The sequence below is a fragment of the Chenopodium album genome, chromosome 23 (genome assembly GCF_948465745.1).
Source record: "Chenopodium album chromosome 23, dcCheAlbu1.1, whole genome shotgun sequence".
In the NCBI taxonomy this organism is placed as follows: domain Eukaryota; kingdom Viridiplantae; phylum Streptophyta; class Magnoliopsida; order Caryophyllales; family Amaranthaceae; genus Chenopodium; species Chenopodium album.
In genome coordinates, this window is record NC_137856.1 from 37,852,961 (window position 1) to 37,869,015 (window position 16,055).

The following is a 16,055-nucleotide window of genomic DNA, read 5'->3' on the forward strand; positions in this document are numbered from 1 at the left end:
GAACTGAAATTAAGTAAATGTGAACAGGCCCTAAGAAACTCTTACTAATAAGTAATAAATCCATCTCAATATATATATATATAATTAAAAAAATAGGTATACTATCATGAAATTTTTTGTTTCAAAAATAATTTAACATTGGCAAGAAACTCTTAGCCTTAGTCAATCTTCAAGTTTTGATTTGTCTTAAGATTATATTCCATTTTAGTTACTTAATTAGTATTAGTAAAAAATCTATAGATATGCATATGCTTATAATTTCACAAAATATTATCGATTCAGAGATAGATTTATCATTGCTCTAGAATACACATTTTTTTTCTTCATATATAACACTAGTATCATATTATATTTGTTGTTAAAACCTACGTTACATGGACTCGAATATCCATCTCCGACACGGGTACGTGTTTAAGTGTTCGAATCAGCTATTTTGTGAAAAAAGTCTAAAAGTGATGTGTCCAATTGTCATACTCATATTTGAGTGCCGAGCGTCCAGCATAGGTATAGTATGGTTGTATTTGATTTTAGAATGACACCCCCTAAATGAGCCAAACAAGAAACTCAAAATTGAGAAATTCATCCATCTTTTCTCCATGACTATTGTCCACCTATGACTCTCATGAGTACATGATAGTGACTTCACCCAAAAATAAAAACCCAAAAAGTTTGGAATGAATGTATCTTTAATTCTTTATCAATTTCAAACACAGAGTGGACTCATATCTCTGCTGTTAGTTCTCTCTCGACCTATCTGCTTCTGCCAAGGTTAGTTTATTTGTCATTTTGTTGACTAAATTTGTGATTTTTACGGTTAATTATGTTTTTCTAACAATGTAATGTTCTACTTTGTCGATTGTTTTGCTCAATTTTATTTGAATCCTTCAATTTGATGATTACATGATGATTATGACGTTTCTGGGTTGGATTTGGGGCTGATTATTGACTTATTGTGGTTCAATTTGGCCAATTTCGAATACAATTTTGGGGTTAGGGTTCTCTTTTTTTTTTTTTTGTTTTTGGTGGATGTATGGAAGCAATATTGAATTAGCAAATTGTTCTTTAGGATGACTGACTGATTGATGAGTTTTAGCCTTTAGGGCTTTAATTTCAGTTTTTCGGAGTGTAATTTGCTCGATTTTTGAAGTTAAGAGAAAACCCTTGATCATATTGGGCTTGTTGTAATTGGTGGTGTTGGAATCAGCATGAGCTTCTATGTTCTGAATTTTAAGAATCAATTTATTTGAGAGGTGAGTGTTAGATTTAGCACCCGAGTCTGCCTCGTTCTGTTGAGTGCAAGATTGGCAATGGCCAGGCCGAGCAATGGTGAATCATAATGGAATTTCGAAGGCATTGTTTGATATTATGGTTTATTGGCAATTTGGTATACCTAGGGATGTTTTGGAATGAAAACAATTGAGGTTGGATCAAAACGTCTAATTCCGGAAGTTGTCTGAGAGTTCCTTGGCAAATGGCAAGGTGAGGGTTCTTAGCTTGGTTGCACCCCTGGTATAGTGAACAGAAGAGAGTAGAGAAAGAAATTGTTTTAGTGAACAGAAGAGAGTAGAGAAAGAAATTGTTTTTGGGATTAATTATCTGCCCTTGTAATATAGTTTTATATGTTTAATTGTCCATTACTAGAAATGCGTGTTCTCTTGATCATAAGAGTTTATGCTGTTACCTATATAGCTTCGTTACGATTTATTGATGTCTCCGGAAGAGTAATAAATTACTGAAGATCATTTTGGTGGTTAGACATTGAAGCCTGACCGTGTTTGGGAAATGGAAGCAATGTTCTGCTGTTGTGCATTACAATCTGTTATTCTCTTGCTTCTTTCATCTTTCAAAGCCAATGGGGTAGAAGCTGATTGCATGCTTTGTTGCATATATAGCTTTAGAGATGTTGTGGTATGGCTGTTTTCTTTTCCAAAGTAATCGACTTTGTTCAGCAACCTTTCCCATCCCAGGAGCAGGAAAATATATGAGGCAAAAGGAGGGGAAGGAAAGCTAGAAATGTATATATAGATTGTGTGGGAGCGATTCTGACTCTGCTGGGATTTACTCAGATATTATTCTCTTGGGATGTTTTGCTGATACTCTATTATTCATATTATGTGTATAGCATACGTAATAAACATTAGTGTCAGTTGGCTTGATTCATCATCATCATGTGCAAGTTTTAATATTGCATTTGCTTATCTTAATTCAAGGAAGTGAAAACATAGAATGTAGTTGCATCATGTAGCCAACACTTGTAATTGCAATAGGAATTGGTAGTGTTCTTTGTAGCATGCCTAAAGAAACAGTGCTAAGATTAGGAACATTATGTGTGCTGTGGAATTTAGTTCTTTGACATATCTTACCTTTCTCTGCAGGGAACACATTATCATTTCCTCCATGGCGATTGCTGTGGGTATGAGCCCCATTGGGTTCCTTAATTATGGCTTAAGTCTCAATAAAAAGATCTCATATGGAAGATTTGACTCCCTTGTTTCAAAATCACCAGTCCGATTTCGTCCTATTCAAGCTGTGCAAGATAATGTGGGCCCTCGAAGGCTGGTAGACATTATTCGGACTGTACCAGACATTTCAAGAAACTATTTCAAGAGTCCTTCTCGGAGAGCACTCTTTGGGGGAATTGCCTTATTAGGTGGGTTTTATGTTGCACAAACAATTTCTTTGTCCTTTGGAGCTTTAGGGGTCAATGATGTTATTGCTGCTGTATTGTGTGTGCTCCTCACCGAATATGCAACCAAATTCTATTATAGTCGATCGAAGGTAACGTTCCCAATCGCCCTTCTCAACAATTTCAAGATGGGATTTACATATGGTTTATTTATTGATGCTTTCAAATTAGCTAGTTGACTTGGGACTCAGCAATTAGGGTACTGTGTTGCTCTTGTACATACTTCTAGTAATTCTGTCATAGATACATTACAGAGAGCATGTAACAATGCAAGTTTTGACAATATGATTGATGTTGTTCTTCAAATTCATCCATTTATCCTACTCCCTACTAGCTTTTGCAATTCAGACAGTGAGCAATCTAGTAGTTTTTTATGTTGCATGCCTGCAAAAATTGTGTTATATATGCTGTCGTTTTTATTATCTTTCCTTCTACTTAGAGATGAATTTCCATTTGCATTGTCTTAACTCTAAAGTCTAACCCCTCATACTTGAGGATTCAACATGATTTTACTACAATACTTTTTACATATCATCGCATCCTACAAGTATTCTTCAAATGGAAGGAATACTAAGCAAACTCAAGGATTGATTTGAGGAACCAAGTTTGTTTCTTTCAGAATGACTTCGTATTAATTTGTACATCTAATGAAGGAACACAATAACATCCTCTTCAAGTCTTCAGGGCATAGTTCTAGCGCTGTTAAAAGGCTAAGTTCCCCATAGATAAATGAAATAAGTAAAAAAAAAAAAAAAAAGGGGGGTCGTGGAATTGTTGAAGTCACAACTCACAAGGCATTGTTATAGTCCGGTAGTTGCAACAGAAAGGTCATGCTTGGTCTTCCAAGTAAAGAATTTTAAACAAAATTGTAGCTTGTATATATGTAAATACAATGTATAATTTCTTTTCAATAATAGTCGTAGCTTATGCTTCTAGCACAAAGAATGTATACAATAGTAACAGTGTTCTTCAACTCATGTATTAATGGTCAAATATATAACCTGAAATAATCTCAAATGATACCCACACTTAGAATTGAGAAGCCCAGAAAACCAAGCAAAAATAGGAAGAAAGGATCGCCAATTCTGACAAACTCAGCTGAGGAAGTTAGAACAGGGTGATTGCTCTTGGAAGTTTTGGGGAGTAAACCCACAGAATTTGGTGCTAGAGCTGCTTCAGGTGCTCCTGCTGTTGAAGCAGTTGACACAGCTGTTGAGTTTGGCTCAACATGTACGTGAAGCTTCATGCCTCCTAGACAGTAAAGTCGGTTGCAACAAGCAAAGTACCTGTCTCCTGGTTTTGTTAAAGGGAAGGTTGTGTTTCCTGAGGTACTTCTAAGCAAAGAATTATTGGTGTCGCAACTATCATACTCTTGTTTTGTCAGCTCACATACTGATGATGATGAGAATTGGAATGCTGCAAATATGATAAGAAAATAAGAATACTGGTACAACTAGCCTGATAGATCGTGGCATCGTGGGCAATCTGTTTTACCTACGGAATACATATATTGGATGAAATGTAAATAGACGATATAGTTTTGAAAGATCCTTTGTGCTTTAATATGAGGCTACAATATTTTTAAGCGTAATTTATTTTGAGCTCGTATCTATGATCTGAGTAACCCACACTGGTTCTCCATATTATTTATTACTTATTTTTATTCTTGGAGAAAATGTAAATTCTATTTGATTAAGGGCTCCATTAAAGAACAAAGTGGGGAAGTACAAAGTTTAACTTAACTAAGAGCATTTACATAGTTCTCAAAAAAAGAAAAAGAAAAAAAAAAAAAAAAAAAAAAACTCATTGGCATAAGATGGCAACAAAAAGACTACAAAAATAAGCTGAGTTTGGAGCCAAATCTCTAAATATTTCTACCATATTGGCACTTTCATCTATTAATGCAAGTTCAAATTACTAGACCAGCACCCAAGAAAATAGGAAAATTAAGGGGAAAGAGCCTTACCAAGAACATCTCCAACAACGAATCTCTTGCCCTGCACCCATGAATCAAGATCAGTACTGATATCCCAACCAGAGGTATCACCAACCATGTACATGGTGGCTCTGCATGCAACAATAAGGCAAATCAGTGCACCAATAAATCCAAGCAAACGAAAGTTCCCCATGCTGAATAAACCAGAAGCTTGATGTGCAAATCATCTTTTTCATGCAGCAATAAAGCATATTTATATAGCGCGTTTGTTAGTAATTAGATTACCAAACTCATCATATGACCCATTTAAGTCTTAGACCATATAATTAATTAAGATAAGTATTCTATATAAGTTGGCCATCTGATATAACCAACCCCCTGAGTTTGACATTTGATGGCCAACTATTAACAGAACCTGCTAAAGACAAACTGTGTAGTAACTGAAGCCAAGAAATATGCTAGAAACAGTACTACAAGACTTTCTCAGCAACCTAGAGAAAATAAGTTGATTTGGAATTTTGGACAAACTAAATTGGGAAATTCAAGCTTGGAACTTCCAAAGCCAACATTCTCCTGTAATTTGAAGACACCAGGCAAAAGACCAAACACATTGAATAACCGCACTTAACATATAAATGTCAAAAACACATGATATCAAAGTTTAAATGGAAATAGGTTAGTACCAGAGATCAAGTCCGAATTCAACCCGATCTTCCCATAGTTAAGTTTAGGTCGTCAAATATGGATCATAAGATGGTCGGTAACCTTCATCAATCATTTGTTTAGTTAAAATTCTTAACCAACTACATATATCTGCTGTCTCAGGATGCTTCTGATCTCCAACAACAAACACATGAACAAGACTCTTCAGTTCAATCCAACTACATCCAGGCTCCTTGCCTACCCTTCTAAGCTTCATAAGCCTCATGACTCTTCCCACGTCATCTGGTCTTCCTAGTGCAGTATAAATTCTCGATAATAAGACATAAGCTGATGATTCTTGTGAACCTAGCTCCATTAGTTTCTCCCCTGCATAGGCTCCTAGCTCATAATGACCGTGATTTCGACATGCACTTAATAATATTCGCCACAAACACATTCCATGATCCAAAGTTGCTGATTCAATGAAATCCTTGGCTTCAATTAGCCTCCCAGCACGGCTATACACATCAACCATGCATGCATAGTGCTCCAATCCAGGTTGTAGGTTATATTCACTGGAAATCATCTTGAAGTATTCCCAGGCTCTGTCAACCAATCCCATATGGCTACAAGCAGAAAGAATATTAACAAAAGTAACATTATCCGGCTTTACACCTCCTGATCTCATCTCCTCGAATAGCTCCAAAGCTTTGTCACTGCACCCATTCTGAGCAAGACCAGATATCATAGCATTCCATGAAACTAGATCTCTTGTGGTCATCCTCCGAAATACCATGTTGCCTTCGTCAATGCACCCACACTTTGCATACATGGATGAAAGAGAACTTCCAATAGTCATCTCTCCAGCAAGCCCATACTTTATGGCCCGGGCATGGACTTGTTTTCCTTGCTCCAAAGCAGCAAGACTGGAACAGCCTTTCAATACACTAGCTATTGTTAGGTCATTAGGTAAAATTCCCTCCGCTTCCATCCTGCCATACAAACTCAATGCTTCTTCATTATCTCCATGTTGTATATAACCCCCTATCATCGAGGTCCACAAAACAACATCTGGCTCCTGCAAACAATCAAAACCTTTCCTAGCATCAGCAATGCTACTGCATTTCGCATACATATCCACCAGTGCAGTTATAATATACATTTGATCCTCAAATCCCATTTTAACTGAATAAGAGTGGATTTGCCTTCCTTCCTCAATGGCACCATTGTCACTGCACGCATTAATCACCCCAACAAAAGTATACTCACTAGGCCTAACCCCAGAATAATGCATTTTAGAGAACAACTCCAGAGCTTTCCTAGAGTGTCCACTCTGTGCAAAGCCAGTAACCATCGCGGACCACATAATAGGGCTCTTATCAGTAGTCAATGCAAACATCTGAAGCGCATTGTCCACACTCCCACATTTCAAATACATAGTAACAAGAGCATTCCTAACTTCCACAATTCGTATGACCCCAACTTTAACAGCAAAGCAATGAACCTCCCTTCCAACATCAATCAACTCCGGAATAGCCAAAGCACTAAGCACACTAGTCAAGAAAAACGGACTCCCTCGCTCCTCTTCATCCTTCACAATCAATTTAAAAACTCCCACAGCCTCTCCAGCCATACCACTCGCAGAATACCCAGATATCATAGTTGCCCACGACACCGAGTTCCTCTCAGGCATTTCATCAAACATCTGGCGTGCATCATCCATAAAACCCGATTTACAATACATATTAAGGATTGCACTTCCAACAACCACATCTCCACCATAATCCGTCTTAATCACCAACGAATGCACCTGTTTTCCAGCCCAAATATCACCTAAATTTGACACTGCACTAAAAATCCCAGCAAAAGAATAACCATTGGGCAGACAATTCTCAGCCCGCATTCGACGAAACAAATCAAAAACATAAAAAGATGACTTTTTTCCACCAAATTGAGCATGGGCATTAATGATTGAGCTCCAAGAAACATCATCTTTACTGGGAATTTCCTCAAAAGCAAGCTTAGCATTGACTAATTGGCCACATTTTGCATACAAATTAACAATGCTATTAGCTAAGTATACATTGGAAAAAGAATTTGTTTTGATGATTTTTGCATGAATCAATTTACCCTTTTGAAGGTTCTGTTCTTGTGTGAGCTTTACAACCTCCTTGAAAAGAGCTCGGTGAGCTGCACTCATCAATTCTGTAATTGTTTGGCTGTTATCCTGGAAATTGAAACTATAGGTTATAATTTTGCAATCCAATTGCAGTATAAACTATACTTTGATCAATACAAATTAGAAGAGTATGAATTTTGAAAAATAAATTAGAGATCTTTGGCGCCAGTAGAAGTTGATCGAAGGAGCAGGAGACTCAATTTAGTTCCTGGTGTAACGTATAGTGAGAGTAAGGAATTTTGAAAAAAAAATCCGTTAAAGATTATGCATCCTAAATTCCTAGGCCCTGTAAGGATAGTGTTGGCGTTGATTAGCCGGTAATTGATAAGGGAGTTATTTCAGCTTAACTAAGGTTTTGGAGTCTTGGGTTAGTAACCCAAGAATGTCTTAACACTTGTTGGGATTGGGAGATTTCTTTCCAATTAGAACATAACCCGACTCATATTTGGATTAGTTGGGGTCTAGTAGGCTTTGAATTATCAAATTTGCTTAAAAAATGCGAATAAGATTCATGTGAGGAGCATTAATTAAAGCCAATTTTACTCGGTGTATAATACATGTTCTGCCATGGTATAACATTCACAATGTTAAAGTTGGTTTCAAACATGCTAACAAACTATTATGTATATTCCTTTGCTACACCAAAGTAGGAAAATTGTATTTTCAATTATTTTTTTGACTAATAATGTTTAAATGACATTCCCTTTTGGCTTGAGAACATAAATATATGAATTGCCCTGTCAATGGTGATGGCCTAGGCTAATACCAATGAGTTTCATGACGAGTGATATGGTAGTGGAGAGAGTTAAAGGGGAGGATGGGAAGTTGTGCATTTATGTATGTGTGTTAGGATAATATGATTCAACAATTGAAGGTGATAATGGATTAAATAAGAACAACTTCCCATTATATCATTTGTAAGGAAAACAAGCTAATAGTGCTTTGCTAAAGTTTTAGGTTTGTTGGAAATAAATCAAAATGAGTTTATAAATTTTCATTTCCATCAAATATTAATATCTCAATTCTCAATTTGATGAATCATAACAATGGTATGGATTATAATTTTTTTTTAAAAAAAATTAAACATTAGGGCATGCTAGGTAACAATTGATAATATTTACATGATTTATATAATGTTTGATGATTTCAAAGCGGATGATAACTTTTAACTTTTGAACTAGTGTTTGTCAAAAGTTGTAGAAATTCCCTTTAAATTGCTAGACTTCAAATTTTGCCAAACACATTCACTAAACAACTAATTTGACAGCCGAACATCTTTGCTTCACAATTAATTTGATAACTATATCTATTAGCTACTTTATTAAGATCTACTCTGCTCCACATCATCTAATCGAATCTTACAACTACACAACTATTTCGAAGTGATAGTCATGACTAATTTTATCGAACACGCCCTTAGTAGGCGACGCCCTTAGTAACTCATCTGAGGCGAAGACGGAGTCGGATTTTCCAATCTTCCATACATAATAAGCTCTTTCCAAAATAATTTATCCTCGTGCGTGTAGATGGCGCAGTTACAACTAGTAAATTAACCAATAAATATTTAGTGATTTACCCTCCAAAAACCAAAACCCAAATCTTCTTCTTCCACCGCCGTATTTCTTTCTCTCTCCTCCGTCCTCCGCCTTCCCCCACCTTCACTAACACCCACCTTAACAAATTGAAAAACCCCTTTTTTCTTTTACTTATCCAAGAACCCTAATTTCTCTCTCCTCTCAATTTCCCCAATTCAATCAATTTTTTTCCCCAATAATGGATTTTGATTCAAACGGCGGCAATAAACGAGTATTCCATCGACTCGGAAACAAGCAATCTCAACCCAATCAACAACACCAACAATCTCATTATCCTCAAAATCAAAAAGTTTGTTATCACTGGCAAGCTGGAAGATGTAATAGAAACCCCTGTGCTTTTCTTCATAGAGAGCTTCCTCTTCCTCCTCCTAATGCTCACCCTTCTTCTTCTTCATCTTCTTCGTCGTCGTTTAATGGCCCTGCGAAGAGGGCTCATGGTGGATTGGGCGGTGGTGGTCAGAGAAATGACGGTTTTTCAAGCCGTAAAAACCCTAATTTTAATAATACTTGGGGTAGACCTGGTGGGGCGAGTGGTGGGGTTCCTCCGAAGAAGACGGAAAGAGTTTGTAATTTCTGGGTTCAAGGGAAATGTAGTTATGGTGATGGTTGTAAATTCTTGCATTCTTGGTCGATTGGTGGTTCCTTTTCACTTTTGACTACTCTTGAGGGTCATCAGAAGGTATTGATTTTGTTTTTGTTTTTGTTTATGGTTGATTTGATTTTGTTAGTATGAGAGATTTAATTTGATGTTATTGTTATGGATATTATGTTTCATGATGCAATCTTTAGTATTCAATCTGATCAAACTGAATAGTTGAGATTTGTGTATTTTACATGATCATGATAAATCACTTATTGTAACTAATGTTGTTTGAATTTGATGAGTTTGGCGTATCGGGTTTTGGGAGCTGTGTTTGATGGGTTGAATTGATGTTTGGGGAGTATTTTTGTTGTTTTATTTGATGTAATCTTCACTATTCAATCTGCTCAAACTGTAGTTGAGATTTGTGTATTTTACATGATCATGACGTTTTACTCATTGTAAGTAATACTGCCTGAATTTGACGGGTTCTGTTTATCGGATTTTTGTAGCTGTGTTTGATGGGTTGAATTGATGTTTGGGGAGTAATTTTTTGCTTTGTTTGGAATTTCTATGTTTTGATCAATGCTAAAATTGGAAATATCCTCCTCCAAGGGGGACTTGATTTACAGTGGGTTTGAATTGATGTGTTTTCGGGTCAGGTTGTAACTGGGATCACTTTGCCATCAGGGGATAAGCTTTACACAGTCAGTAAAGACGAGCATGTCCGGATTTGGGATTGTGCATCAGGACAGGTTTGTTCTTTTTTATTTGAATATGCTCTTAAACTTTTGTTTTTGTGATTAGCAGATTTCTATTCTTTATTGTATGGTTGATGTTTTGATGCTATTTGCACTATTCACCCCATACCTAAATTTATTTTTTATTTTGTATATTTTGGACTACAGAGTATGATGTGGTTTGTTTGGAAATTAGCTGAATAAGTTTCCATTTAACTAACACTTTTTGCATCATATTATTTGTCACATAACATATTAATGCACAATGGGTTGGCTTAAAATACCAATATGATGCTACTTGTTACTATTACTATTGTAAACTCCTATATTCTTAAATCTTTGATCATATCCTTCAAATAAACTTATTTTTAGGATGGAGATAGTAGACTAAAATTATTCAGCTATACCTGAAATCAGCAAAATGTTATCATACTTTGCTTACAATCAATTATACATTTCTTACCCTTTTGCAACTTTTTTTGGCGCAATAAAAGTGGTCAGTATGCACAATGTTTTATTCCCTTACCCGAACATATACTCTATATTGGGCTTATGCATTTTGTTAGCTTATTGCCTTGTTGGTGTTCCTGATCATCTGGGTTGAATTCCTTTGCTTTGTTGGTTATCTTTGGAGAATACTCTTTATGGCGTATAATTAGATATGGGTGTGTCCTTCACATAGACAAGATTGGTTACATATTCAATTTGTGGGGTATACGTACATGTGGCTTCTATATGTAAAAGATCTTTACATGCTATAGAACCTGATTAGGTAATAAAATTGTCTGGAGTATCAAATGAATCATATGACTTGTGGATTAAGGTGAATTTAAGAACTTGTAGAATCGATTGCACTAGACCAACTGTAACATGTATGTGTATGATATTTGGAGTTTTGACATTATAAATAGTAGTCTGGGAAAGTTGTTAAATGTGAAGCTATAGCATCCTGTAACTATGGAACTTACTGTCTAATTTGCTTGTTTCTAAATGGATTAGTTCTAAATGGATTAGTCCTAGATTAATTGGAAAGTGTGCAACTTTGACATATCTGATGTATCTGATGTGTCATCGTGTTCGATTCTCTTCCTTTTTCCCAATTTGTGAGCCGTTAGCAAGTCTTAAATCATGAGTGTTTCACTTTTTTTATTTTCTTTTTAAAAAATTATACTCCTTTTTGGGAACTTACTCGTGCATTGTTGCCTCTTTTTATAGTGTGTCAGTGCTGTTCATTTGGGTGGAGAAATTGGCTGTATGATCAGTGAAGGGCCCTGGGTTTTTATAGGGTTGCCAAATATGGTCAAGGTGAGGTGGGATGCAATATTTTCTGTGAGATTGTATATAAAGCCAACACCCACTTTTTATGATAAGCTAATGTGTGAAGGTTCTTGATTCTTTATATTTGCAGGCATTGAACATTGAGACTGTCACTGATATGAGTCTTAGTGGACCTGTTGGTCAGGTTTATTCTCTGGTTGTGGGGAATGATATGCTGTTTGCTGGCATACAGGTGATTGGTTTTTTTAGTTCAGTCTGAAGTAGTGTTTTGATAATTATGGTAGTACATATTTGTTTCTAATGTTGGCTTACCATGAATAAGATAAGAAATGAGGCTTATTGGTTCAGTTGCTGAAAGCATTTTTTAAATTTGAGCATCGCGTCTATTAAATACATATACAAGGCCTAAATTCGATTCTGGATTAAAGTGAGTTGCTTGAGTGTTTGGGCTAAAGCTAATGTTGTTTTTAGTTTGCAATTCTTACAATTTATCCATATAATTTTTTCCTTGGTGATAGTTTTTAGGAAAGAAAATGCAAAAACTTATCTCAATTCCTCTAAAAAGACCTTCAGTCCTTTTTTTTTTTTGTTTATTTTTTTGATGGGGAAAAATGATCTTCAATCTCCTAAAGAAAGAAATGCAAAAACTTATCTCAATTCCTTTAAAAGACCTTCAGTCCTCTTTATTTTTTATTTTTTATTTTTTATTTATTTTTTTTTTTTTTGATGGGGAAAAATGATCTTCAATCTCCTAAAGAAAGGGAGTATAAATACTAAACAGTGGGACTGTGGAAGTATACCAATGGCCTGGATGTTCCACCCTTAGATGTGTATTTGGGATGTCTAAATGTCCTTTGAAGGCAGCAATCCATATATTACGTTTAACCCTATTTCTCTCTATATCTACTTTTGTTTTATACTCTCCTTTTAATACTACTTTTATTCTGTGTCAAACCAAAGTCTGAAGATCTAACATAGGATTGTTTCTTTCTGTTGAAACTTTTGAGATGCTTATATCTGTATTTAAGTTTATTCATAGCTATGTGTCTTTTTTTCTTGTAGGACGGGAATATATTGGCTTGGAAATTCAACCCGGCTACTAATTGCTTTGAACCAGCTGCATCCCTTACGGGGCATACAAGTGCTGTTGTTACTATGTTTTCCGGAGCCAATAGACTATATTCTGGTTCAATGGATAATTCTATAAGGGTAAGCTGTTTCATGATATTGATATCAGTGTTTATTGATGCTTTACTTTGCTTTTCCGAGGTATTGTTACTTATAGTCTCCAGTTTTGCTCTTAATATTGCCTTCTACAGGTCTGGAATCTTGAGACATTGCAATGCATACAGATTTTGACAGAGCACACTTCAGTTGTTATGTCTGTTCTTTGTTGGGAGCAGTTTCTATTATCAGCTTCACTGGACAACACTATAAAGGTTGTTACTTGCATGCTGAATTGAGAAATTTGGCCAGTAAATGGAATTTGTATGGCTTTTTTGGCTACGTTTTGGCCACCGTTTTCATGACTTCTGTTTTTCTTAACCCACCTCCAACTTGATTGTTTTTGTGCAGGTCTGGGCTGCTACTCCGAGCGGAAACTTGGAAGTGACATATACTCATACTGAAGAGCAAGTATGTTTAAAAAATTTGCTTGTTATTTTAAGCATTTCTTTGCTAGCTATTTTAAGCTACATTTCTTTTGTTCACTAATTTCAGATTAGTGATTTTAAGCTACATCTCTTTCCTTTGCTCTAAGGATTATCTATTTGGTCTGAAGTTTCTGTTTAGTTTTGTGAGGCATAACCTCAGTACCTCACAATGTGGACTTAGTTGCAGTGAAGCCGTATCATACTTGAGGTGCAAAAATTAGCCATTATACTTACAAAATTATTTTACTATATAATTTCTGCTAAGAAACCCTATTTGATTGATCGACAATTTCTCTCTTTAGTCAACGAAGTTATATCCATGAAGTAGTTTAGGAAAAGGTGAGCCTGGGGGTTGAATTTTGGTTATGTGGGTTAGATTGTTGCACTTAGGTGTGCACCTCATCCCATGAGACGTGTCGGTATAAATAAATAGGCTTACTCTCTAAGCAATCAAATCTGCTTCTCATTATTGCCGGTCAGCAGAAAATTCTAGCGCATTTGCATGTTTTTATCTCTCTTCTGTTTTGGGGGGGGGGGGGGGGGGGGTGGGGTGGGGAGGGTGGATATTCTTTCATCTTTCCCTTGCTAAATTTGTACATTTGTGAAAATCATTTTCTCATTTACTTGCTAGTCTCATTTCTTTTCTTCTTTGAATGGCAAATGAAATACTTATATTAATTTATGCCAAGGCTATTTAGAAGTTGAAGCCCAAGTTACTTTTCTTGCTTAGGTAGTCAGCAAGAGAAAGACCGGATAGTAACTTGAGCGCATTGTTGCTAACTTTTGATTGCCAGGGGTGTACGTGGATATATGCTTGCTCTGTATCCCAGTTTATGATCACAACCCTCTCATATCATGTTATTATTTTGTAAAAATGGTGCATTCTCTGCAAAATCAACGAAGTCTGCTTATCACCTCTAGTTTTGCCTTTGAGGTTTTTTTATTTTATTTTATTTTTATTTTAAATTTATTTTTAAAATTTTAATCAAGAGTATAAGATCATCTTTGGCTGTGGCGTGCTTTGATTTAGCCGAGATTTGATCAGCCAAGGATGTTATTACTTTTTGGTAGCTTGGTAGAAGAGGTAGTTTGGAATTGAAGACTTAAGAATGCAGTTCCGATGGTGTTGTGGTAGTAGTGCTGTAGTGTAGTACTTAAGGTGGTAAATAACCAGTGGTTATCAAAGATCAAAGCTTCTCATCTGTTGTCTTCCTATTTGATGGTTGACTATAGCTGGAGTATAATTCTTTGTAATATGCAGATTTTCTTTTGTTCTACCGATTTTTAGTGGTATATGATTTTTATGGAGTTTGGAACTAGGAAAACTGGAAAAGATCTTAAAGGGGAATGAAATCAGTTATTCCCATTTCTGTTTTGGTATGGAGTGCAGTTAAAATGACTGAATCAGGTTTACATTTTATACTGTAGTTTATATGTAATCATTCTATGTGGAATTTGTTTCTCGCTTCTTGTGGGAATGAATCTAGCCAACCCCCTATGCACAATAGAGTCATATTGCTCTTACTCCAAGCCACACCAAGTCACCATTTAATTCTAGTGTGCATAGCAAATGTTTACTGGTAGGATCAAACTTTTCATTCCCTCTTTCATCATCTCACTCTAACGTATAAAAGATTTTATTATTGCCTACTTCCTTGGTGCTGGAGTGGTTGTTCTGCTACTTATTTAGATCACCCTTAATTGGTTCTAGGAATTCACTGCTTTTTTAATTCCTTCCATAATCTTCCTTCTAAAATGAAGTTACCAACTGAGTTCTGATTTGTGGTTGTTTTTATGCAGGGTATACTCACTCTTTGCGGGATGTTTGATGCAGAAGCAAAGCCGGTATTACTGTGTTCCACCAATGACAATTTTGTCCGCATATATGACTTGCCATCGTAAGTTCTTATCCTAGTTCAGGAGGTCATTCTACCACAATTCCAGCATTTGTTAGAGTTGGTCATTGGTTGGGTCTCACTCCTAATTTAAGTGGGCTCATTTTCGCCCAATTCGGGCCTGAAAGCTGGGTGAAATTGGCTTGTGGTATATATATCATGGAAATGAAATTGTTGTGCCAGGTTGTGTGTGTGGTGTGTTTATGTTATGCATGTTATCGATAATTATCTATTGTTTTCCTTTAGGTTTATGGAGAGGGGCAAGATTATTTCAAAGGAAGAGATTCGAGCTATTCAGGCAGGTCCAAGCGGATTATTCTTTACCGGTGACGGAAATGGTCAAGTGAGGGTTTGGAACTGGTTAACAGAACCAAAGACAGCTATGTAACAATATTTATTTTTCACGGCAGTTAGCCTTCAAGTTTTCTCTCTATTTTATTTTTGTTACCTTTGGTCTTCGTTGTCGAGGAATTGCGAGAAGATAATCCTGGCTGATGTTCCTTGTAATTGGACACAAACTCGGCACCTTTTGAAGTTCTCTTCTACAATGATAAGGATTACTCTTTTGGTTGAGCAAATTGTTACTACACAGCAGCTTTGCTGTGATTTATTATGTATCTATAGCAAATGAGGGAATGCGGTCGTGTCACACTTCTGTATGTAACCATTAAGTTATTATGCTAGTGTATTTTAGCCTTTTGCAGTAAAATTTCATATCTGTTAACTCTCTTCGAGGAAGAGGCATGCCTAATGCTTCATTTTCTTTAGACTCCAATTTTTATGTTCATGAATACCTTGTATCACCCCATAAAGAAGCAAAATACAAAGTATTTGACATATTGAAGTGTACATTTTGTACCTATTTTCCCTTT

The 16,055-nt window shown here is 36.0% G+C and overlaps 3 protein-coding genes and 1 pseudogene across 4 annotated transcripts; 2 read left to right on the forward strand and 2 right to left on the reverse strand.

Moving 5' to 3' along the window:
* The first annotated feature begins 544 nt into the window (after positions 1-544).
* On the forward strand, positions 545-3,059 carry LOC145609033 (uncharacterized protein ycf20-like). The gene is made up of 2 exons (XM_081664607.1): positions 545-768; positions 2,376-3,059. The coding sequence occupies exon 2, from the start codon at positions 2,398-2,400 to the stop codon at positions 2,863-2,865; it is 468 nt and encodes a 155-aa protein (XP_081520733.1). The 5' UTR covers positions 545-768; positions 2,376-2,397; the 3' UTR covers positions 2,866-3,059.
* A 639-nt stretch (positions 3,060-3,698) lies between these two features.
* LOC145607576 (mavicyanin-like) lies at positions 3,699-4,815 on the reverse strand. The gene is made up of 2 exons (XM_081663186.1): positions 4,653-4,815; positions 3,699-4,102 (listed from the first exon to the last, which is right to left on the reverse strand). Exons 1-2 carry the CDS (start codon positions 4,813-4,815, stop codon positions 3,699-3,701), a joined length of 567 nt encoding a protein of 188 aa, XP_081519312.1.
* LOC145608726 (pentatricopeptide repeat-containing protein At2g33680 pseudogene) lies at positions 4,089-7,742 on the reverse strand (annotated as a pseudogene). Its single transcript, XR_014105875.1, has 3 exons — positions 5,306-7,742; positions 4,653-4,753; positions 4,089-4,102 (listed from the first exon to the last, which is right to left on the reverse strand). The product of XR_014105875.1 is annotated as a pentatricopeptide repeat-containing protein At2g33680 pseudogene (transcript).
* Positions 7,743-8,977: 1,235 nt separating this feature from the next.
* LOC145606801 (zinc finger CCCH domain-containing protein 48-like) lies at positions 8,978-16,020 on the forward strand. Its single transcript, XM_081662632.1, has 9 exons — positions 8,978-9,717; positions 10,281-10,373; positions 11,574-11,663; positions 11,767-11,868; positions 12,699-12,845; positions 12,956-13,075; positions 13,212-13,271; positions 15,089-15,186; positions 15,430-16,020. The coding sequence occupies exons 1-9, from the start codon at positions 9,217-9,219 to the stop codon at positions 15,569-15,571; spliced, it is 1,353 nt and encodes a 450-aa protein (XP_081518758.1). The 5' UTR covers positions 8,978-9,216; the 3' UTR covers positions 15,572-16,020.
* The last annotated feature ends 35 nt before the right edge of the window (positions 16,021-16,055 follow it).